The sequence below is a fragment of the Babylonia areolata genome, chromosome 26 (genome assembly GCF_041734735.1).
Source record: "Babylonia areolata isolate BAREFJ2019XMU chromosome 26, ASM4173473v1, whole genome shotgun sequence".
In the NCBI taxonomy this organism is placed as follows: Eukaryota; Metazoa; Mollusca; class Gastropoda; order Neogastropoda; family Buccinidae; genus Babylonia; species Babylonia areolata.
Window position 1 is genome coordinate 30036487 of NC_134901.1, and position 27221 is coordinate 30063707.

The 27221-nt window shown below is 44.2% G+C and overlaps 1 protein-coding gene across 1 annotated transcript in view; it reads right to left on the minus strand.

The window, feature by feature from the left end:
• Positions 1 to 27021, minus strand: part of LOC143300870 (uncharacterized) — a 61081-nt gene extending 34060 nt beyond the window's left edge. The window contains exons 1-2 of the mRNA XM_076614840.1: positions 24938 to 27021; positions 13785 to 13886 (exon numbers count right to left, since the gene is read on the minus strand). Of these exons, the coding sequence (XP_076470955.1) occupies positions 13785 to 13886; positions 24938 to 26504 (1669 nt within the window). The 5' untranslated portion in view covers positions 26505 to 27021. The remainder of the gene's footprint in view (positions 1 to 13784; positions 13887 to 24937) is intronic.
• Between the last annotated feature and the right edge of the window lie 200 nt (positions 27022 to 27221).

Consider the following 27221-nt stretch of genomic DNA (forward strand, 5'->3'; position numbering starts at 1 on the left):
TTGTTGTACAATACCTTATGGTCTTAACGTGTGTGTGTGTGTGTGTGTGTGTGTGTGTGTGTGTGTGCATGTGTGTGTATGTGTGTGTGGGTGTGTGTGCGTGCGTGCGCGCATGTCATTTTTAGTAATCTTATACCCTTTTTTGTTGTTGGATGTTTTCATTTGTTAATATTGTTGTGCAATACCCTATTGTCTTAACATGAGTATGTGTGTGTGGGGAATGGGGGGGTTAGTATATCGTCAGCTATTGGGAATTCTTATTTGACTAGTTTTAATCTCTTCTTATGTTGCGCATGATTTTATGCCAGTGTTTACAATGAGCCTGTGATTGCACAACTTAATTTCCATGTGGATTAATAAAGTGTTTTTGATTTTGATTTGATTTGATTACTGCACAAAAATCAGCTTCACATTTACATTATTCGTCAGCCACAAAATTTAACTGTTCTTAAAGAAAATGAAACAGGCAACAACCCCCCCTCCAAAAAAACACAACAACAAAACAACAAACAAAAAAAACAAAACAAAACAAACAAAAAAAACAAACCAGAAGCTAATTTTCAGCTGTCTGTTTCAGAAACTTACCAACAATAGGGGAAAAAAAGTGAGTGTCTCAGAAACCTATCCGGCAATGGGAAAACACACACACACACACAAATCATGTATACATATATACATATATATATATATATATATATATATAAAGAAACCTAACCAGCTACTTTTTAAAATCTTATTGGTAAACACAATAATGCATCATTAACAAATTCTATTAGTATTTTATTATGTGATCAAGGCCCATAGTCAGATAAGACAAAGCAACAAGAAACAAGAGTCCCAACCAACCCAGCCAGCCACACTCTATATCAAGAGCAGTACCCCAATACACCCCTAGAATGTAGCAGCCAGGCTATCAGCTGAGGCATTAGAAATGTCAGGTTAAAGGGGCCAAGCTGCTTCACCCCATGAACTGACAAAACAGAGGGGATAACAATGTGGACAAAAGCCCCCCCACCCCTCATCAGCAAACTGATACAATGATTGCTCCCTGGTGAATGGGAGCTGACAATAGTCCTGCAAGCTGTGTGTGTGTGTGTTTTGGTGAGGAGGAGGGTGGGATGAGCATAGGGAAAGCTAAGGTAGGGGAAATGTGGGCGTGTGTGTGAGAGAGAGAGGGTGAGTGCAATCATGTGTGCATGCATACATGCATGTGACTGGGTATGTGTACAAGTTCTAATATGTGCATGTGTACTCGTATTATGCTGCACTCACTCATCCATATACCCACGACCTTAGGCAAGGACATACTCTTTCACATATGTGTGTATGTATACATGTGCATACTTGCATGTGTTTTTTAACAGTGATGTTTAAGTTTCAAAAACAGAAATGAGTAAACAATCGTCACTGTTACAAAACAAAGGTGTCAGACTCAACCTTCACAAACACCCAGAGGACATGACACCACACAAGCAAAGTATGGACACTGAATTCTCCCCTATCTTGCGAACAGCTGACTTCATAAACACAAAGAGGACATGACACCACACCAGGCAAAGTATGGACATTGAATTCCCTCCTATCCTGTGAGCAGCTGACTCCATAAACACAAAGAGGACATGACACCACACCAGGCAAAGTATGGACATAAAATCCTTTCCAGTCCTGTGAACAGAGCTCAGAGCTCTGACTCCACAAACACTAACACTAGTAAGAGGACATGATACCATGCAGGAAAAGTTTGGACACAGACACATTGCCTTCCTATCCTGTTAACAGCCTGCCCTACTCTGTGTCCCTGTCTGCTGTTCTTCCTTCCTTCCTTCCCTGCTCTGACCTAAAGCACTTTCCTTCAAGCCTCTCTCCTCGTGTCATCTTTGTTACATCTGATCACTCCTACTCCCTGTCCTGAATGCTTCACACAAACTGGGGGCAGCTGCACATCTGATCACTCTACTCCCTCTACTCTACACACTAACTGGGACTGCTGCACATCTGATCACTTCTGGTTCTACTTCCTGTCCTGAACACTTGACACAAACTGGGACAGCTGCACAACACAAATGCTGTCTGATCACTCCCACTGGTACTGTCTGACCACTCTTACTCCCTGTCCTTAACACTTCACACTAACTGGCACAGTTGTACAACATCTGATCACTCCTGCTCCCTGCCCTGAACTTTTCAAACTAACTGGGGGCAGGTGCACAACACAAGTGCTGTCTGATCACTCCCACTGGTTCTGTCTGATCACTCCCACTGGTGCTGTCTGATCCTACTGGTGCTGTCTGATCCTACTGGTGCTGTCTGATCACTCCCACTGGTTCTGTCTGATCACTCCCACTGGTGCTGTCTGATCCTACTGGTGCTGTCTGATCACTCCTACTGGTGCTGTCTGATCACCCCTACTGGTGCTGTCTGATCCTACTGGTGCTGTCTGATCACTCCCACTGGTGCTGTCTGATCCTACTGGTGCTGTCTGATCACTCCTACTGGTGCTGTCTGATCACTCCTACTGCTGCTGTCTGATCACTCCCACTGGTTCTGTCTGATCACTCCCACTGGTGCTGTCTGATCACTCCTACTGGTGCTGTCTGATCCTACTGGTGCTGTCTGATCACTCCCACTGGTGCTGTCTGATCCTACTGGTGCTGTCTGATCACTCCTACTGGTGCTGTCTGATCACTCCCACTGGTGCTGTCTGATCACTCCCACTGGTTCTGTCTGATCACTCCTACTGGTGCTGTCTGATCACTCCTACTGGTGCTGTCTGATCCTACTGGTGCTGTCTGATCACTCCCACTGGTGCTGTCTGATCACTCCTACTGCTGCTGTCTGATCCTACTGGTGCTGTCTGATCACCCCTACTCTCTGTCCTGACACCTGTCATACTTCACTATCTTCAATGGTACGATAATACAGTCATTACCGCTCTGCCACTTCACAACTACCACATGGTCTTCAACTCCAAATTCCTTGGGCAAAATATTTACCACAGTTGTTGCATAGATTCAAGTATGGACAAACTTGTTTTCAAATTATAAGTTCACTTAATCTCCTAGTATGCCCCACAATAACACTTTCCAATGACTGGGATATCTCAGCATACATGTTAGCAATCCTACGACAGCAGCTTTAGTGGTAACAGAATCACTCAGCATTCATAAAGCAGCCAATTTTCAACAACTTGGATAAGACTGGTCCATCAAACAGGTGCTCATCAGACTTAACCTGTGCTGTGTTTTGTTTGTTATACAGGAAGGCAGAGTCTTTATCTAGTAATTCCATATTAAACATGCTTTAACTCATACTCAAACAAACAGGCCTACCCTCCTTTTGTCTCCAAAAATGTAAATGGAACATTTATCATCTCAAACCATAAGCTCTTTCATTAAAAGGATGAAGAAAAATCCTGAGCAGTTTGGATAAATACCATTGTTCTGGGACTGCATACCCTTCTGACCTGGCAACCTGACACTGTGAAGGTGAGAGAAGGCAGGCCAGGCCACCTAATCCACTCCTCATTGTCACACACACACACACACACAGTCACACACTGCAGTGAAGCTCCATTCCAACACTCCACCCCTCACTGTCAGACATACACAGGACAGTTAAGCTCCATTCACAACACTCCACCCCTCATTGTCAGACAAACACCTCATTCCACCCCTCAATTGTCAGACACAACCACAATCCACCCCTCATTGTCAAACACACATCACACTCCACCCCTCATTATCACACACACACCACTCCACCCCTCACCATCACACACAGTGACACACATCACACTCCACCCCTCAATGTCACACACACATACCATACTCTACCCCTCATTGTCACACACACACATCACACTCCACCCCTCATTGTCACACACACATACCATATTCCACCCCTCATTGTCACACACACATACCATACTCCACCCCTAACTGTCACACACACATCACACTCCACCCCTCATTGTCACACGCACACACACCACTCCACCTCTCACTGTCACACACGGCGACACACATCACACTCCACCCCTCAACGTCCTACACCACACTCCACCCCTCATTGTCACATACACAGTGACAAACATCACACTCCACCCCTCATCATCATACACCACACTCCACCCCTCAGTGTCAGACACACACACCACTGCACCCCTCAATGTCACAGACACACACACCACTGCACCCCTCAATGTCACTGACACACACACCACTCCACCCCTCAATGTCTCACACACACACACACCACTCCACCCCTCAAAGTCACACACACACACACACCACTCCACCCCTCATTGTCAAGACACAAATCAAACTCCACCCCTCACTGTCACACACAGTGACACACATCACACTCCACCCCTCATTGTCACACACAGTGACACATCACTCAGCCACTCATTGTCACACACACACCACACTCCACCCCTCATTGTCAGACACACACATCACACTCCATCCCTCATTGTCTCATACACACCACACTCCACCCCTCATTGTCACACAATCACACTTCAACCCTCATCTCCACCCTCATTGTCAGACACACATCACACTCCAAGTCCAACCATCACTGTCACACAATCACACTCCACCCCTCATTGTCAGACACACCAGTTTCACACAAACACCACACTCCATCCTTCATTGTCAGACACATCAAACTCCACCTCTCATTGTCACACACAGGGACACACATCACACTCCACCTTTCATTGTCACACACAGTGACACACATCACACTCCACCCCTCATTGTCACACACAGTGACACACATCAAACTCCACCCCTCATTGTCACACACAGTGACACACATCAAACTCCACCCCTCATTGTCACACACAGTGACACACATCAAACTCCACCCCTCATTGTCACACACAGTGACACACATCACACTCCACCTCTCACTGTCACACATAGTGACACACATCACACTCCACCTCTCATTGTCACACACAGTGACACACATCAAACTCCACCCCTCATTGTCACACACAGTGACACACATCACACTCCACCTCTCACTGTCACACATAGTGACACACATCACACTCCACCTCTCATTGTCACACACAGTGACACACATCAAACTCCACCCCTCATTGTCACACACAGTGACACACATCACACTCCACCTCTCACTGTCACACATAGTGACACACATCACACTCCACCTCTCATTATCACACACACTGACACACATCACACTCCACCTCTCATTGTCACACATAGTGACACACATCACACTCCACCTTTCATTGTCACACACTGACACACATCACACTCCACCTCTCATTGTCACACATAGTGACACACATCACACTCCACCTCTCATTGTCACACATAGTGACACACATCACACTCCACCTTTCATTGTCACACACTGACACACATCACACTCCACCTCTCATTGTCACACATAGTGACACACATCACACTCCACCTCTCATTGTCACACATAGTGACACACATCACACTCCACCTTTCATTGTCACACACTGACACACATCACACTCCACCTCTCATTGTCACACACAGTGACACACATCACACTCCACCTCATTGTCACACATAGTGACACACATCACACTCCACCCCTCATTACACACACAGTGATGAACATCACACTCCACCCCTCATTACACACACAGTGATGAACATCACACTCCACCCCTCATTGTCACACACACACACACCACACTCCACCCCTCATTTTGTCACACACACCACACTCCACCCCTCACTGTCAGACACAAAACACACTCCACCCCTCATTGTCACACACACCACACTCAACCCTTCATTGTCACACAAACATCACAGTCCACCTCTCACTGTCAGACACACATGCACCACCCCTCTCTGTCAGACACACACCACACTCCACCCCTTATCATCACACACACGACACACATCACTGATCAGGCACCACCCCTCTCTGTCAGACACACTCACACTCCACCCCTTATCATCACACACACGACACACATCACTGATCAGGCACCACCCCTCTCTGTCAGACACACTCACACTCCACCCCTTATCATCACACACACGACACACATCACTGATCAGGCACCACCCCTCTCTGTCAGACACACTCACACTCCACCCCTTATCATCACACACACGACACACATCACTGATCAGGCACCACCCCTCTCTGTCAGACACACTCACACTCCACCCCTTATCATCACACACACACCACAGACCACCCTCCACCCCTCCATTGTCACACACATGCAGGACAATGAAGCTCCACTTACAACAGTCAACCTCCATTGTCACACACACACACACACAGGGCAGTGACACACCAAGGTGAAGGTAAACAAAGGTGGATGTGGAGGGGCTGAAGGTCTCACTGTGAAGATGGTGGATGACACATCAAGGAGAACAAAGGGGGGTGGGGATGGGGTGAACAGTACAGTGAAGATGGTGGATGACACATCAAGGTGAGCAAAGGGGGGTGGGGATGGGGTGTACAGTACAGTGAAGATGGTGGATGACACATCAAGGAGAACAAAGGGGGGTGGGGAGGGGGTGTACAGTACAGTGAAGATGGTGGATGACACATCAAGGAGAACAAAGGGGGGTGGGGATGGGGTGTACAGTACAGTGAAGATGGTGGATGACACATCAAGGTGAGCAAAGGGGGGTGGGGATGGGGTGTACAGTACAGTGAAGATGGTGGATCACACATCAAGGAGAACAAAGGGGGGTGGGGAGGGGGTGTACAGTACAGTGAAGATGGTGGATGACACATCAAGGTGAACAAAGGGGGGGGGGGGGATGGGGTGTACAGTAAAGATGGTGGATGACACATCAAGGTGAGCAAAGGGGGGTGGGGAGGGGGTGTACAGTACAGTGAAGATGGTGGATGACACACCAAGGTGAACAAAGCGGGGGGGGGGGGGGGGGGGGGATGGGGTGTACAGTAAAGATGGTGGATGACACATCAAGGTGAGCAAAGGGGGGTGTGGAGGGGGTGTACAGTACAGTGAAGATGGTGGATGACACACCAAGGAGAACAAAGGGGGGTGGGGAGGGGGTGAACAGTACAGTGAAGATGGTGGATGACACATCAAGGTGAGCAAAGGGGGGTGGGGATGGGGTGTACAGTACAGTGAAGATGGTGGATGACACATCAAGGTGAACAAAGGGGGGTGGGGAGGGGGTGTACAGTACAGTGAAGATGGTGGATGACACATCAAGGTGAGCAAAGGGGGGTGGGGAGGGGGTGTACAGTACAGTGAAGATGGTGGATGACACATCAAGGTGAACAAAGGGGGGTGGGGAGGGGGTGTACAGTACAGTGAAGATGGTGGATGACACATCAAGGTGAACAAAGGGGGGTGGGGAGGGGGTGTACAGTACAGTGAAGATGGTGGATGACACATCAAGGTGAGCAAAGGGGGGTGGGGAGGGGGTGTACAGTACAGTGAAGATGGTGGATGACACATCAAGGTGAACAAAGGGGGGTGGGGAGGGGGTGTACAGTACAGTGAAGATGGTGGATGACACATCAAGGAGAACAAAGGGGGGTGGGGAGGGGGTGTACAATACAGTGAAGATGGTGGATGACACATCAAGGTTAACAAAGGTGGGGGGGGGGGGGGGGGCGGGGTACAGTACAGTGAAGATGGTGGATGATACACCAAGGAGAAGGTGAACAAAAAAGGGGGTGGGGTGTACAGTATGGTGAATATTGTGGGTGACACATCAAGGTGAAGGTAAACAAGGGGTGGGGAGGGGGCAGGGGACACAGCACAGTGAAGATGGTAGATGACACCAAGTGATCAAGGGGAAGAAGGGGAGAATGGGGGGGGGGATTAACAGAAGGGGAGGAGGGGGTATGAGAGGGGACAGTGGGGGAGGGTGGAGGGCACACTCAGGGGGTCTTGAACAGATAAGCCCTCACAGGTTGATGGTTGGGGGTAAAGAGGGATGGGGTAAAGAAGGACGGTGGGCGAGACTGGTGACTGTGGCAGGCTATCGTGAGGGAGGAAATGGTGTGGAGGGGGGGGGGGGGGGGGGGGAATTGAGATCACCAACTCCCCCCTCCCCTCCCCTTTACACACCACCCCCACCAACAGCCTGGTCTCAACAGCCTGGTCTCAAGTGGGTCACAGGCTGGGTCAGGGGTCGAGGGTCATCCTGGCGGGAAGAGGTTGTTGAGGAAGGCCTCATAGAGCTTGCAAGTGGTGGAAAGGTGATAAACAGGGCCAATTGTCGGCAGGCAGTTCCCCGCATCCCCAATGACCGTGCTCACTTGCTCGCTCGCTCTCTCTCTCTCTCTCTCTCCCAAATGATGATGCTGGGGAATGGCAACTATGTGGAGAGGGCGGAAACACTGAACAATGTGAGGCCTCTGATAGTAGACAGACCACCACCACCACCACTGCTGGCCTGTTCTGTACAACCGGTAGCAAGACACGCCACTTGTTTACTTGATCTTCTCTTCCTACTTCCTAGGCCCAGCTGGTAAATTAGTAACACCACTTCTCATGTTTACCAACATTTTCTTCAAATAACCAGCTGTACCTTTTTTTCTCCTTCAAAAACTGTATGCTTCTTCAGTTTCACTTCTTTTCACTATCTAGTGATAATTTAATAGACACAAATACAGAACAAAGAAAAAAAAAAGGTGTGTGTGTGTGTGTGTGTGTGTGTGTGGGCAGTGAATGATGGAAGAAGTAATCCGACTGAGACAGGGAAACAACACAGAGAGAGAGACAGAGAAATGAATTGAACTGTTTGAACTGATTCAGAATGAAGCAAACCATTCATACATCCTTACAATTTAGTAAAAGTAACATTGGGAATGACTGAGAATTAAGCAAACTATTTTAGACATCCTTACAATAGGATAAAAAATTTGGACTGACTGAGAATTAAGCAAACTATTTTAAACATCCTTATAATAGTATAAAACTTGTTAAATCTGACAAGAACATGATCAATCAATGGTAGAAAGTGTGTGTGTGTGTGTGTGTGTGTGTGTGTGTGTGCATGTGTGTGTTCATGGTGAGGTTGGGTGAGGGTCTAGTGGGATGGGTGACAGGATGCTATGAAAAAGAGAGAGAAAGGGGAGAGACAAAGACAGGTGCACACACACACACACACACACACACACACACACACACACACATGTGCATGGACTAACTGCACTAACACACAACACACAGACTGAGCATTAGAGATACAGAGAGATATGGGGGGTTCGGGGAGGGGAGGGGTGTGGGGGTGGGGGGGGGGTGTGGGGGGAAGGAGAGAGAGAGAGAGAGAGAGATAATGTCAGTGATACCATGGCATCCAATCTCTCAACTCCTGAAGTCTGGTTTTCTGCATAAGAAAATGGGGAAGCTGGAAGGGCACATAACGTGTATCAGTGTGTGTGTGTGTGCATGCGTGTGCATGCATGTGTATGTGTGCGTGCATGCATGCTTGTGTACTCGCACACACGTGCACATGTGTACACATGTATACATGTGTGCAAGTGTATTTGCATCAGTATGTGTATGTGCATGAGTGTGTGCATGTGAGAGAGTGAAAGAGAGAGAGACAGACACACACTGAGAATCTTCTGTCAGCCAAATTTCCAAGACAACAGAATCTTCTGTCAGCCAAATTTCCAAGGGAGCAGGAGAATCTTCTGTCAGCCAAATTTCTGCTAACTGGAGAATGTAGCACAGTGGGAAAAGTTGGGGCAAAGTACAGTGTAGTGAATGTAGCACAGTGGGGAAAGCTGGGGCAAAGTACAGTGTCAGTGTAGGGAATGTAGCACAGTGGGGAAAGTTGGGGCAAAGTACAGTGTCAGTGTAGGGAATGTAGCACAGTGGGGAAAGCTGGGGCAAAGTACAGTGTCAGTGTAGGGAATGTAGCACAGTGGGCAAAGTTGGGGCAAAGTACAGTGTCAGTGTAGGGAATGTAGCACAGTGGGGAAAGTTGGGGCAAAGTACAGTGTCAGTGTAGGGAATGTAGCACAGTGGGGAAAGCTGGGGCAAAGTACAGTGTCAGTGTAGGGAATGTAGCACAGTGGGGAAAGTTGGGGCAAAGTACAGTGTCAGTGTAGGGAATGTAGCACAGTGGGCAAAGTTGGGGCAAAGTACAGTGTCAGTGTAGGGAATGTAGCACAGTGGGGAAAGCTGGGGCAAAGTACAGTGTCAGTGTAGGGAATGTAGCACAGTGGGGAAAGTTGGGGCAAAGTACAGTGTCAGTGTAGGGAATGTAGCACAGTGGGCAAAGTTGGGGCAAAGTACAGTGTCAGTGTAGGGAATGTAGCACAGTGGGGAAAGTTGGGGCAAAGTACAGTGTCAGTGTAGGGAATGTAGCACAGTGGGGAAAGTTGGGGCAAAGTACAGTGTCAGTGTAGGGAATGTAGCACAGTGGGGAAAGCTGGGGCAAAGTACAGTGTCAGTGTAGGGAATGTAGCACAGTGGGCAAAGTTGGGGCAAAGTACAGTGTCAGTGTAGGGAATGTAGCACAGTGGGGAAAGCTGGGGCAAAGTACAGTGTCAGTGTAGGGAATGTAGCACAGTGGGCAAAGTTGGGGCAAAGTACAGTGTCAGTGTAGGGAATGTAGCACAGTGGGGAAAGTTGGGGCAAAGTACAGTGTCAGTGTAGGGAATGCAGCACAGTGGGGAAAGCTGGGGCAAAGTACAGTGTCAGTGTAGGGAATGTAGCACAGTGGGCAAAGTTGGGGCAAAGTACAGTGTCAGTGTAGGGAATGTAGCACAGTGGGAAAAAGTTGAGGCAAAGTACAGTGTAGTGAATGTAGCACAGTGAGGGAAGTTGGGGCAAAGTACAGTGTCAGTGTAGGGAATGTAGCACAGTGGGAAAAAGCTGAGGCAAAGTACAGTGTAGTGAATGTAGCACAGTGATGGAAGTTGGGGCAAAGACAGTGTCAGTGTTGTGAATGTTGCACTGTCAGGAAAGTTGGGGCACAGTGTAGTGAATGTAGCACAGTGAGGAACATTGGGGCAAAGTACAGTGCACTGAATGTAGCACAGTGGTGAATAGATGGGGAGGGAAGTAGGCTAGGGGGATCAGAGAGATCTCTGGGAGAAAGCACTATAAGTGTCACCATGCCATGTGCTCTCTCTCTCGCTCTTTCTCTTTTAGAGTTCAAAGTTTTGTTGTAAAGAGACAAAGAGACTGGAGAGAGTAAAAACAGAGTGATGTGTAGATGAAAGGAACAGAGAGACAAGAGTCACAGACAGATCTATTGGACTGTGCACACCAAAGATAAAATGGACCTGGAATGGAGTGGAGCTGGAGGGAGAGATGTAAAAGCAGAGGGGGAGCTGGGTGCAGTGGGGAAGAGACAGGGACGGAGAGAGAGGGAAGCGGAGAGAGAGGGAAGCGGGCTGGAGTGGGGATGAGACTGGGACGAGAGAGATGTCAAAGCAGAGACTGGGACGAGAGAGATGTCAAAGCAGAGGGAGATGGACTGGAGTGGGGAAGAGACATGGATGGAGAGAGATGTAAAAACAGAGGGAATCATGCTGGGGTGGGGAGGCAGGGAAGGAGAAATCAAACCCAGCACAGGAAAAATCAGTCAGCAGTGAAAAGGCAGGGCAGACATGGTGTAATGGGGAAGAAAATACCACAACAGAGACAGCGAGTCTCTCTCTCTCTCTCACACACACACACACACACACATTTTCTTTATAAAGTTTGCATTCTATTATTTTATCAACATGTGTGTGTGTGTGTTTTAATGAATATAAAATTACAATTAGTTATATACTAGGTGAAACAGTCAAGGGAAGTTCCAATAGATGTCTCAGTACAGGAGACAAATGTTCCATGATGTTTTTTGTCAATGATGTCATGTCTATCTGTGTGGGTCACACACACCCATGTAATACTAACACTGTAACAGGGATGTCCAATCTAAGACAAGATGCTTTCCCTCAGCCAATTATTTGTGCAACATGTCTGGTGTCACAATTCAACAACTTGTAACGAGAGAGAGATAGAAAGAGGGAGAAAGGGAGAGAGACGTTGTGTGTGTTTGAGTGTGTGCATAATATATGAGTGCACCTATGCATTTGTGTCCACAAGTGCTGTGTTTAAGTATATAAAAATCATTAAAAACAAAGTGAGAGGGTGAAGTAGGGGGAGAGGGAGTGCGTGTGTGCATGCCTGTGTGTGGTATGCACACGTTCTCACAGTGTCAGTTTTCTTGTGTGCGATACAGACTAAATTAATGTCCAATCTGATTCTGGAGACCCACAGCATTACACGACAGACCTCTCAGTGTGAGACCTGCATCTCATCACTCTGTACCTTACCCATACATCCAAAACATAACCTCCCTTGTACTGCTCCTCTGGTGACCATGCACTCACACCCCTCCCTGTAATGCTCATCAACTGATCCCTGCACTCACACCCCTCACTGTACTGCTAATCAACTGATCCCTGCACTCACACCCCTCACTGTACTGCTCATCAACTGATCCCTGCACTCACACCCCTCACCATGCTGCTCATCAACTAATCCCTGCACTCACACCCCTCACCATGCTGCTCATCAACTGATCCCTGCACTCACACCCCTCCCTGTAATGCTCATCAACTGATCCCTGCACTCACACCCCTATCAACTGATCCCTGCACTCACACCCCTCCTTATACTGCTCATTAACTGATCCCTGCACTCACACCCCTCACCGCTCTGCTCATCAACTGATCCCTGCACTCACACCCCTCACTGTACTGCTAATCAACTGATCCCTGCACTCACACCCCTCACCATGCTGCTCATCAACTGATCCCTGCACTCACACCCCTCACTGTACTGCTCATCAACTGATCCATGCACTCACACCCCTCCTTATACTGCTCATTAACTGATCCCTGCACTCACACCCCTCAGCTCATCAACTGATCCCTGCACTCACCCCCCTCACCGTACTGCTCATCAACTGATCCCTGCACTCACACCCCTCACCGTACTGCTCATCAACTGATCCCTGCACTCACACCCCTCACCGTACTGCTCATCAACTGATCCCTGCACTCACACCCCTCACCGCTCTGCTCATCAACTGATCCCTGCACTCACACCCCTCACTGTACTGCTAATCAACTGATCCCTGCACTCACACCCCTCACCGTACTGCTCATCAACTGATCCCTCCACTCACCCCCCTCACTGTACTGCTAATCAATTGATCCCTGCACTCACACCCCTCACCGTACTGCTCATCAACTGATCCCTGCACTCACACCCCTCACCGTACTGCTCATCAACTGATCCCTCCACTCACCCCCCTCACTGTACTGCTAATCAATTGATCCCTGCACTCACACCCCTCGCCGCTCTGCTCATCAACTGATCCCTGCACTCACACCCCTCACTGTACTGCTAATCAACTGATCCCTGCACTCACACCCCTCCTTATACTGCTCATTAACTGATCCCTGCACTCACACCCCTCACTGTACTGCTCATCAACTGATCCATGCACTCACACCCCTCACTGTACTGCTCATCAACTGATCCATGCACTCACACCCCTCCTTATACTGCTCATCAACTGATCCATGCACTCACGCTCTTCACCGTACTGCTCATCAACTGATCCATGCACTCACAGTCCCCCTTGTACTGTTCATCAACTGATCCATGCATTCACCTCCCTCACGGTACAACTCATCAACTGATCCAAGCACTCGCATCCCTCACTGTACTGCTCATCAACTGATCCATGCACTCACATCCCTCACTGTACTGCTCATCAACTGATCCATGCACTCACCACAGGAGCAGCATGTGAAGCACTTGGTGTGGTACAGGTTGCCCATGGCCTGACATGCTTCACTGGCTCCCGTCACCTTCTCCTGGCACAGCAGACATTGACCTGGACAACACAACACAACAACACTCACTGACCTGCACAACACAACACAACAACATTCACTGACCTTCACAACACAACACAACACCACAACACTCACTGACCTGCACAACAAACACCACAACACTCACTGACCTGCACAACAAACACCACAACACTCGCTGACCTGCACAACACACCACAACACTCGCTGACCTGCACAACACACCACAACACTCGCTGACCTGCACAACAAACAACACAACACTCACTGACCTGCACAACACACCACAACACTCACTGACCTGCACAACACACCACAACACTCACTGACCTGCACAACACAACACTCACTGACCCGCACAACACAACAACACTCACTGACCTGCACAACACAACACCACAACACTCACTGACCGGAACCACACAACACAACAACAACACTCACTGACCTGAACCACACAACACAACACACTGACCTGAACAACACAACACTCACTGAACTAAACCACACAATACAACAACACTCACTGACCCGAACCACACAACACCACAACACTCACTGACCTGAACCACACAACACCACAACACTCACTGACCTGAACCACACAACATCACAACACTCACTGACCTGAACCACACAATACAACAATAACAACACTCACTGACCCGAACCACACAACACAACACTCACTGACCTGAACCACACAATACAACAACAACACTCACTGACTCGAACCACACAACACCACAACACTCACTGACCTGAACCACACAATACAACAACAACACTCACTGACTCGAACCACACAACACCACAACACTCACTGACCTGAACCACACAATACAACAACACTCACTGACCCGAACCACACAACACCACAACACTCACTGACCTGAACCACACAATACAACAACAACACTCACTGACCCGAACCACACAATACAACAACGCTCACTGACCTGAACCACACAATACAACAACAACACTCACTGACCCGAACCACACAATACAACAACACTCACTGACCCGAACCACACAACACCACAACACTCACTGACCTGAACCACACAATACAACAACAACACTCACTGACCCGAACCACACAATACAACAACAACGCTCACTGACCTGAACCACACAACACTACAACACTGACCTGCACAATACAACACTCAGTGACCTGAACCACACAATACAACACTCATTGACCTGAACCACACAATACAACACTCACTGACCTGAACCATACAATTCAACAACAACGCTCACTGACCTGAACCACACAACACCACAACACTCACTGACCTGAACCACACAATGCAACACTCACTGACCTGAACAACACAACACTACAACACTCAGTGACCTGAACCACACAACACCACAACACTCACTGACCTGCACCACACAACACAACCAGGATCAAATCTGTTTTGTGAAATTAATCATCATGATCATGGTATTTTCTTTTACAGAATTTATAAACTAAGTGCACAAATATGTAATGTAATATACATGAAATGATCAAATAAATTAATAAACAAAATATAAAAATTAATACAAAAAATGTGTAATAATCACTGGGTTTGCCCTTGTATGACACAGTCCTTTTCATGATTAATAACCATTGATAAATTCGTAACAGAACATACTTGAATGCTAGTTCTTTTATTCTTATGTTATTGTGTCTGCTGTAAGCAACCTGCTTTCAGTTCATTTTGAGCTAACACAAGAACGTGTGTCCAGAAAGTAATCACAGCAACCTCAATCAGTACTTGCAATAACAACAATAAACTGGTTTTTCAGCCTTTGGATACCCAAGAAATCATTTGCTAATTGCTGAAAAGTGACATTAGTGGAACTACAAAAGTACAACTTCTGAAGTCAATTCCTTCCACTTCAGACTTTCCCATCTGCCCATGTCCAGGACTGATAAAAACAAATTTTAAGTTCCACTGAAATTTCCCAGTCATACAGTAACACTGCGTCAAATGAAAATGTTTATAATTGCACAATAAATAATGAAAATAATAACTTAAAGGCACAAAAAATGAAGAACCTATTAACAATTTCTGAGTTAATCCTTCTTTAATATTGTCCAGCACAAAACAAACAAAAAAACAAAGGGAATTCATATCCTCCCTAACACACCCTCCACATCTCTGCTTCTGATAATAGTGATAAGTTAATGTCCACTGGATCAGTAGATCTAGCTGCTGTACAGAAACGGGAACACACACACATAAATTTTAGCTACTAAAATACAATTAACAAAGCAGCACTATTCCACCCCAACCTCTAAACCATAAAGCCCATTCTTTCCTATTTCCCACAGGTCTGATTATATTGCAGAACACAGGAAAAGCTGGTGACAGGAGAATAATCCCTCACAACAGGCTTCTGGTTTTTTAGGAGCTTAGCAAGCCAGCAAAATATTAGCTCCAACCAGACAACCTGCCAAACTGCTTGACAATATGTAATGGGCAATGGTAGCCAAAGTAAACTAAAGGCAGAAAACAGCCAGTGAAGCCACATACAATGCAGACAATTTTTGTTCAAACACTTACTCCCTCCCTCTTATCTCTCTCTCTCTCTCTCTCACACACATACCACTTGTGCACACACTTTCCTCCTTTAAGTTTAGCTGTAATAGTTCAGCAGTGTGAGGACCCATTAAATGATTAATAGCCATCCTATCATTCCTAACTCCCCACTCAAATAACTGTGGACTGGCAAAATATGCTGCTCAGACTGATCTGCCTTTAGATTTTTTTTATTTTAAGCACTGTATAAATTTATACATATTTTACTATGTACTTTAGCAGACAAAAATGACAGGATTATACTTTATAGGATAAAGATCTTGATGGCTGTCATTTTCATAGTTTTATTTATTAGTATTAGAACATGACTACACAGAAATGACCTGATCAAATTATTTCTCTCTTCTACATTCTAACATTTACATGTGTGTGTGTGTGTGTGTGTGTGTGTGTGTGTGTGTGTGTGTGTGTGTGTGTGTGTGTACTATATGTTAATTGCTACACATGTATGTGTGCACATTTGCACACATGTGCATGTCTGCATGGATGATGGGATACAGGCAATGCACCACAAACTTAAGGCTTGTTTGGCTCAATATCAAATGATTACAGACAAGTCCCACATGAGGCATTTGGTAGTCATTACAAACTGTATGCACAAGGGAAATTTAGAATCAAGGAGAAGTGGAGTGATGATAACTGATGTTGGTCACCATTTTTGATACTGTGATAGAAATAAAAAATGTCACAAAGAAATTACTTTTTTTGTTTTGTTTTGTTTTATCATTTGTATTTTCTCTTATCCACCATTCTGTGTCAATGCTTTTCTCCATAATACACACACACACACACACACACACACACACACACACAAACTCATCTCAATCATCCCAATCCCACCCCCTGCAGTCATGAAAACGATCGTGTTCAGGCAATTTCAAGTCCTTCCTCTATCCCCTCCTCTGCTATCAAAGCAGTGCAAAAGCCAGGCTGGACGGACGTTTCATGCTGGGCTGGGCTACAGACAGATCTATCAGAGGCCGCACAGCGTGAGAGTCCCGACCACGATGATAGAAGTTGAACTCTGCTTCCTTCTACTTCTCGTCTGCCTCAAGCTGCAAGCCTTTTCTCTCCTCCTCCATTGGAACACAGGGTCACAGACACCGGTACAGTTACAGCCCTTTGTCGCTCAACGATTATGACAGCCGTCAGTCAATACAACAGCAAAGTGGAAACGTGCAGGAGATGCCCCACTCCCTCCTCTACCCCGGTCACCATCCAGTCCCATCCCCTCCTTTCCCTCCCCACTGACGCCTCCGTTGAGCAACAAGGCCCTGTCAGCGGAATAAAAGCGGTAGCAAAACAACGCCATGCGCCGCTGACATGTTGTTTTTGTCCAAACACAAAAGGAGCCCCACTGTCTGGATCTGCCACTGTTACCACCCAAACAGTTCAGGCTCTAATCAGTCACACAGGCTAACGATTCCCATTATAATTACACTTTCCTTGTTCAATTTAAAACAAAAAGTATGTTCTGTTGAACTGTCCAAACATAAGCCGCAGGCATGACTTCTTTGGTCTGGAATGTACACAGTATCACAAATGCTACAATTACACATTCATGAAACTGAACTCATAATTTGCTGTGCACATAACATTTAAAAAAATCAAAGTATACACAAAATATTTTTAATAACATAAATCAATCTGATCAAACTTTTAGCATTCGCCTGTCTGGTTTTTTTGTTTTTGTTTTTTACTTTATGATCAATAACAAGAAAGATAAAGGATATACCAGGAAGATCAATGTATATTACCATGAAATATGCCATGTGTGATTTCAATACTACAGTATTTGTGTGCATTCTGAGAATGTACACAGTGTTTACATATATGTGATTTTTTTATGTCTAAACACAAAAACAATCAAAAGTTTAAGGCTATAAATGGGTTCCTCATTAAAGTTTAAACCTCTCATGTTCAACTCAGGAAAACATTATCATATTATCAATCAATCAATCAATATTTCATCATGGTAAGTGAGAAAAGCAAAAATCATTTCAATTACCGGCGTAAAACAAAATTAGTACAAAAAAAAGGTTATACTAAAAAAAAAAGGTTATAATTTTATATATTACAGTTGCAGATGGGCATTACTATGGTGGGTGTGTGGGTTGCACATGCATGTGCATGCATAAACCAACCTAACTGTTCATTTTATAACACACAAAACATGAATCCAATAAAACATGTACACACGATCACTGCTGCAAGCATAATCACACACACACACACACACAGACACACACACACACACATCACACATGATACACTGATAGTGTTCAGCAATATATGTAATCTTGGTTTGAGGAGGACAAAAATTTTATAATTTGCATATTTGATTCCAACTCTCCGTTATTTTTAAATTGTACACCAAGTGATGCTATCTTACAATACACTGATTGGGCTCTGAAAAATCACTACCTCAGTACCTGTCTCCTATTTCAACCACTGTCAATCCTGGCCACTTAATCATCCCCTAACACTGATCTCGAGGTCACTCGCTGAAATCCTTCCTCCTCCACTCCCTGTAAAGGTGGCAGACTAATCATCACTTTACTGCAGACAAAACTACCGGTTACAATTTGCAGAACCTCAATAGGAACCTTTCCTCCTCTTTATCACAATTCCACTGCTAAAGTCCTAACAGCTAAAACTGTGTGGGCTTCCTACTCTTCTCTTCCACTCCTTGATAATTTGCACCAGTCAATTATAGGTCCTTGAAAGGAAGGTGTGCAAGGGAGCCTTACTCTCCTGCCGGAACACAGCACAGGAATGTTCACCTGGTGTGAAGATAACTGAAAGCCCACCCCTATCACCTGTGGCTGATGCCAGTCTTATCATGTGTACAGCACAGCAAAGGAAAGTTCATGGAACAGTTTAGTTTTCTGTTTCAGTGTTTATAAAAATAAATTTTAAAAAAGGACATGATCATCATGTACCCTGTTCTGAAATGTTATCCTCAACCAGTATGAGAAAACAGAATAATTAGTGTATACATCACTGATGTAATCCAGCATGCTGTATGTGTGTGTGTGTGTGTGTGTGTGTGTGTGTGTGTGTGTGTGTGTGTGTGTGTTCTACTGTATCACTATCAGTATCACCGCACATACTGTGTATACATACACTGCACCTGAGTGCAAGTTTGTGTGTATGAATGAGTGTATGCATGTGTGACTGTGTCACTAAGTGTGTGCATGCACATGCATGCTGTGGTTTTAACTCATTATCAGTAAGGAAACGCAAATCATTCCTTGCATTTATCTCTGTGAGTGTATAAGCAGAATAGTTTATATACTTTACTTGTAGTTTTAAACTTCATGTTACCTTGACAAATGAGGGAACACCTGGAAAATCATCTGATTTTTTCAAGACATCACAGGTAAGGTAGAGGGTTGTGTACATTAAGTGCATGTGCATGATGCATGCAAGTGTAGTTTTTATAACTGTTCACTTCCACTTCCAGTTTCATTGATGAAATACTGAAAGCAAAAAGCATTTTTCTCCCCCCCCCCCCCCCCCCCCCCCCCCCAGCTCCCCTCCCCCCTCCCCATTCAATCATGTGATTGTTTTCAAGATATGGGCACAGAATACAGTACTGTGCATTGGAAAGCTTAACATGTCCCACTATGGACACAGAATACAGTATTGTGCATAGAAATGCTTAGTATGTCCCACTATGAACACAGTACTGTGCATTGTCTTAGAAATGCTTAACATGTCCCGCTATGGACACTGTATACAGCACTGTGCACAGAAATACTTAACATGTCACTCTATGGACAGAGAATATAGTACTGTGCACAGATATGCTTAACATGTCCCGCTGATTGGATGAACAGGTCAAACATCCAAACATTTCATGTGTAGGCAGAACTTAACACTGACAACTATAATAAAACTAAGTCTATCACTACAAATATAAAAGTGGACATATTCCTCAATAGTTGACAACTGTTTTTGATTCATTAAGACCATAGAGCTCTGCTGAATGAATGTAGTCAACAACTGAAGAAGGCCTGATTTTTGAAATTTCAGGATCTGCTTATAAAGCTATTTGAGTTATCACATGGGAACAACAGCACTGCATTAATATTCTATTTCTACATGACTGTCTTATGTTTCAACAATTCAAAAAACAATAACTCTTAAGACAGTTTGAAATGTTTGAATTATTTTGGAAGCCTTTTTTCTAAACTTTAATACAGTTCCCTGCCCCACCACCACCCTTTATAAAATCTAGGTCAATCCCCAATGCAATGCAACTCCCTGCATGGTGTCCAGTTAACAGTACATATGAATTTCTTACTTTCTTCCCTCGTTTATTCAGGTCATGAATTGATGAAATGGTCCATAAATCAACATTATAATATGGATTTCTCCACTTTTGTTAAATCAATATTGCTAATAAATATATCATAAAATTATTATGTTTCATCATGGCAAACAAAAATGATCTTATAAATCATACATGAGATTAAAATTTTTTTTAAAAAGCAATACCATACAGTTCAATAATTGGTAAAAATACAAAATAAAAAACACAATTACATCATTCAATGCATAAGTTCTGCATAGAGCCCAGTCCATGTCTCTCCTCTTTGTCTGCAAGTTTTTTCGTTTTTTCTTTAAGTGTGCTGTTTAATAAGACCGTAAGAGCAAAGCAAATGTCATTTTTTATAATGTAAGAAATGTGTGTCCTGCTCCTAGATCCATTCTGAAAAAGTCATGACATTAACTAATAGTAGTACAGGTGCTGTATAACTAAAATTACTAAATTACTCATGTAATTCAACTGCTCAACAGCCATACAATCCACACAATACACAAATTACAATGTTCCAGCTGAGTAAAGGTAGAAAAATATTGAATATCAGTATCAATTTAATGGTAATGATCTGCATAATTACAATATAAATTATAATTATAAAATAAAATAAAAACAACAACATATGCAGGTTGGTCACTGAATCAGTAAATGCCTGTGTGTGTGTGTGTGTGTGTGTGTGTGTGTGTGTGTGTGTGTGTGTGTGTGTGTGTGTATGTGTGTGTGTATGTGTGTGTGTGTGTGTGTGTGATCTTCAGTTTAGATGGAAAGGAGAAAAGTAGTGGATAAAGGAAAGGGAATGCATATATGTGAATATCAGTGTATGAAACTGAAAGTGTTCATGTTATGTATTAGAGGAAAAGTATAATATAAGAAATTAAAGTTTAAAGGGATTATGGTGTGTAACAAAGGAGGTGTCATAGGAAGGAGAATATGTGTATGCATATATCAAGTATTAACTTAACAACAATGTAAATATAAATAACGACCTTACTTAAAATACATCAAAGAAGGATACCAACTGGACTGGAGTTTAAAATTTCCGAGACCATTCTAAGCAATGAATAATCATTCAAATTAAATCAAAATCTTTTCAGTGGCTAATGGAGTACTGGTAGAAAAGTCATCAACTACATCTTTTGGAATTAACTGTCTTATGCTTGGACAATGTATGAGTAGATGGCTTACAGTTACTTGCTTACAGCACATACACTTTATATTTTTAGAAAATTTTGCATTTAAGCGAATTCTATACATAAGACTTCTAACTTGTCTTAAATGTGCTGCTGGTGTCAAATTCAGAAAATGTTTGGGATTAGCTGCATTCTTTGTGTTAACAAAATATTGGTAATATTGATTATTTGAATCTATACGCAATTTCTTAAATCAATTTCTAGATACATTTCCTATACTACTAAAGCAATCATGCAGATCTAACTGGATGTCAAGTTGTATTGTGCCTTTCAAATTAGTGCTGCTCTTGTAGCTGCTTGGTCTACCTACTCATTTGAAGATATTCCACAGTGCGAAGGTACCCAACAGAAAGTTATATTAATGCCCTGTTTTGTCAGTTGATGTATAATATGTTTTTTTTCCACTGTCATCTTAATTCACTTCTTTGAATTTGGAGATTCTATTGCTTTCAGTAGTTTCAATTTCAGTAGCTCAAGGAGGCGTCACTGCGTTCGGACAAATCCATATACGCTACACCACATCTGCCAAGCAGATGCCTGACCAGCAGCATAACCTTTCAAAAGCTTGTAATACTGGCTTTGAGTGAACACATAATAAAATCTCACATACAGTTTTCAGAATATCTGAAATATAATTTAAGGCCGTAACTATGGCTATAAGTTTAACTGTGAAAATGGAATATTGTCTACCAATATAGTCTATTTTTTCTCTAATCTAAATGAAGGAATTACAAAAGCCGCTCCTGAATCACCATTTTCTAGAACAGATCCATCTGTGTATATTTTTAGATAATTTGAATATTGATTTTCTATGTGGGAAAGTATTTCAGGTGTTAACATAAATGGTGACTAGTTCTTGGATAAATTTGTTATCTGTATAAATTATCTATGCCAAAGGCAGCTTTACACTGCTCCCATTCAGGGACTGGTGAAAGAGTAGGTATTTTTGTGCAATTTGCTTGTCTTTTGATTCTGTGGCACTAATGATACATGATGCAAATGTATTTATGGATTTAATAGACTGTATCATCTTAGCTGTTTAGCAAAATCTTTTTTTATGAATTCAAATCAGCTTCTTCTTTTGAAAAAGTTTCATATGCGGAAGATTTGATAATGAATTTTGCGGCTAAAGCTTTCCTTTGTTCATGAAGAGATAAAACACCTGCTTCTCTGTTAAGTTCCTAAATTTGATGTAAGAATGGGCACACCTTGACTTGAGTGAGCCTTACAATCAATGCTTTCCAGCTTCTTTAGTTTAATAAATCATTAAATGCAGTGTAGCACTGAAAAATACCTCTTGAGCGTATATCAAGCATGAATGTATGAGGGAGGTAGCGAGAGATATTAACGCTTTGGTATCTTGCACCCAGTGCTGTTTACAAATTATTTTAAGGAAATTTAGACCTTTCCTTGCTTTGTTTAATATATATATATATATATATATATATATATATATATATATTATAGTCAGTATATGATAATTCCATTAAAGTTTTGTTGAAAGATAGACTCCCCAAAATTTAACAGATTGTGTATATATATACATATCTGATGACAGATGAGTATCATTTATTGTAAACACAGGCAGCTTTTCTGGCTCTGATCCTGTATTAAATAGCATCATTACTTGTTTTTTCTAAGGACAATAAGCCATTTTCTGTCATAAAGTTGCTGATTTTATCAAGTTCCATCTGGTATATTTTCTTTGTGCAATTTAATGTCCTAGATGTGTGTGTGTGTGTGTGTGTGTGTGTGTGTGTGTGTGTACTTCCATGTATGCGTGTGAGTGTGAGTGAGTGATTCTCTGTGTATGTGTATACATGAATACATGTGTGAGTGTGTGTGTGTGTGTTTTTGTGTATGTGTGCTTATAAATTGTGTGTGTGACTCACTGTGTGTGTGTGTGTGTGTGTGTGTGTGTGTGTGTGGTGTGTGCGCGTGTGAGTGCGTGGCGTGTGCGTGTGTGTTTGTGTGTGTCCACCTCCATGTGTGTGTGTGTTTGCGTGTGTGTGTTTGCGTGTGTCTGTCTGTCTGTGTCAGTTTGTGTGTTTGTGTGACTGTGTAATTTGTAAATAGTATTCATACTTACCATTGTATGTTACTTTGAGTTTGAAATAATGTGTATAAATTACTATTTTGCTGTGTCACCATTTGTGTGTCACTGGGTTGAAATTCATTCCAGACAGAAACTGAGAAAGGCAGACAGAGAAACCAAATCATCAATTCTACTTTATGTTGCCAGCACTGTCTAGAAACAGGCAGACTTTCTTCAATGCTTGTGAGTATATCAATCATCATCAATCATGTCATGATTTATGTGTGTGTGTGTGTGTGTGTGTGTGTGTGTGTGTGTGTGTGTGTGTGTGTGTCAGCAAAACAGAAAAAAAAAAAATTAGAAAGTACAGCTCTACTAATCTAAAACTCAACACAACGATGATGATGCAATAACAAATTACCATAACAAAAGAAAAATCAAGCGACAATGAAGTTTTACCATTTATTTTAAGTGATTCAAAACACATATAGTTTACAAAACAAAACAAAATTAAGTGTTCATCTTGACAAGTTGATGACATGTTTTCAACATGAGATTTCTCTGCTGTCACTCAATGTGAGCTATGACACGTACTGCTGATATGTACACATCCCACATATATGTGCTACACTCTACATATTAAGTTAATAACATGGTTTAACTTTAAAATACATGAGATTTCTTTGCTGTCACAGTGTCAGTGTCAACTATCACTCTTCCAAACTGCTGATATTACTTACCCATTTTACACAGTTTACACAAATTACAGTGCCACATAATCGATAATGATTTGCCTTCATACTACATCCCTATTTTTGTTGGTTTCGTTATATAAATTTCTGTCTAGGACTGTAGGAGTAGGAAAATAAAACTTGATAGACACATTGGTAATTGAAGGAAAATGAGAACTCACCAAAATAGTCTCCTTGGGACACCTGCTCCATCTCATCCTCCAGCTGCTGAGTCATGGCTGCCAGTTTCTTTTCTGCCTCTGACGGCCCTTTACCTCGAGGAGGAGTCACCTGCCAGTTCAGCCCCTTGCCTCCATGGGACTGTGGCTGTGACTGGGAGGCTGGCATCTGGGCAGGTACCCCCTGAACAGGGGCTACCAGTCGCACTGGACTCTTGTTCTGTCCAGACGACCCTGGGCGCGCCTGCTGACTACCCACAGTGGATGCGGTCAGTTCTAGTTCATGAGGACCATGGTACGGTGGGGGTGGTTCTGGAGGTGTTTCTGGAGATGTTTTGGGGGCCGGCCCAGGGCTTGTGAGGCGCATGTCCCTCTCCAACTGCTGGGTCAACACGGCCAGCTTCTTCTCTGCATCAGTCTGGCTGTTGGGATGAAGAGGGACACGAGCAGGTATGACAGGCGGCACTGGACTTTGAGGCTCTGCAGAACTACTGACCGCTATACCAGCATGATTTGTTTGCACATTGGGAGGCTTAATACCGTTTTGATTGACAATGGAATTCATATGACCTGATTGCATGCTGACCGGAGGTTGAGCTGGCATTGTCCGCATTCTGGGGTCAGTGTAGATGTGAGGTGGAGCTGGTTCATTAAAACGATTATCACTGAGCAGGGGCACACTACGAGGGCCAAGAGAAGTGATTGATGGCATCACATTACCATGCATTCCTGAATACAAGTCTTGCTCAAGTCCTGCAATGACACGATGAATAGCAGCACGGTCTTGTGGTCCTGCTAAACTTCCACGGGGTGAAGGAAACTTGTCCAGTAATGCTCCTGTTAAACTTGTTCTCGGACTCGAGTGTTTTGATTCCAGTGATGCAATACTGGAACGTGGACTAGCAATACTTGATCTAGGGCTCCCAAACCGCTGGTCATAGGGTGGCGGAGGTGGTGGATTGGTAAGACTTGTACGTGGGCTGGAATTCTTTGAATCACCCCCGCTTCCTAAACTCGACCGTGGGCTGGAATAGTTGGAATTGGTATTGTTGCCAGGCAAGTTGGCATAGATGGTGTGCTGATGACTGTGATGGACTGTGTGTGCCTGCATCATGTTGCCTGTTCTGGGTGCTGGGTGGCGGGCCCCAGCTATCACAACACCACGATTTTCCAGCGGGGAATGACTGGGGGACATTGGTAACGGCTTTCCCTGGGAGCAAGATGCGTTGCTGGCAACGCCGCTGCCTGCGACTCCCGCAGGGATGGGGGGCTTCGCCTCTCTCACGCTCACTGACGACGATGAGAAAGCAGCTCGATGTTCCGTTTGAACGGTACCTCCGAACATACTTTTTGGCGAATATCTTACCGTCTGTATCTGACTTCTCTGCTGCTGCATGCTGGCCATGTACACACTCTGTTTGTGTTTGAAGTCCTCGCAGGCAGTGGTGTCAGACTTTTTCGCACTCGCCTCACGCCAGTACAACTGCGAACTGCCTGGCACTTCGAAAAGGTTGAGGTCTTCACTGAAACGATTTACATCTGAATTCAGATCGTCTCCGTAAGTTGCCATAACGCCGAAACCCGGCCATATGCTTGAACACAAAAAAATTCCACAAGTTTTCTATCCGGCCTCCATGCATTCTCGCATAAAACAACACAACACTACAATGGCCGAGACGCGCAACGATAAGTGAGTCATTGAACGAGGCGTCTGGATGTGTAATCTGGCTTTCTACGCGCATGAAATTAGTCCTTTCCAAACACGCACGGTTATTTGTTGTTCTTTTTATCTCACTTTCTTAGGATTAAAACAACCTTTTAATGTCTGTGTTTTCATATTAGGTACTATATTATTCACGCGGAGTAAATGTATAAAGGCGAAAGCCGGAAGCTGCATCACTTTCAATGCGCAGATATCAACATAGAAACTTGGCGTGGAAATAGATTGGCTGGCTGTGGGCAGATGCCAACAAAAAAGTTTCTAAAAATAAGACCTGGGGGTTCTGCGCTGTTCAAAGCAAAGCTCCCATTCGCCCGAACAAGGGCAAACTGCTCACATCTGGTTCGTTCTGTTAACTCGATCAAGTCACAAATCGTGTGACTGTGACTATGGGCGAGTGCAGGAACTCGGCTGACAACTTTCAGTTTCATTCATCACCGCGTGTGTGGTGGAGGGGGGCAGAGGAGGTGCAGGGAAATTGTGTGTGTGTGTGTGTGTGTGTTGGAGCTCATGTACGTTTATATGTATTTGACTGTGCTTTCATATCTGTGAAACTGCGTGTTTGGT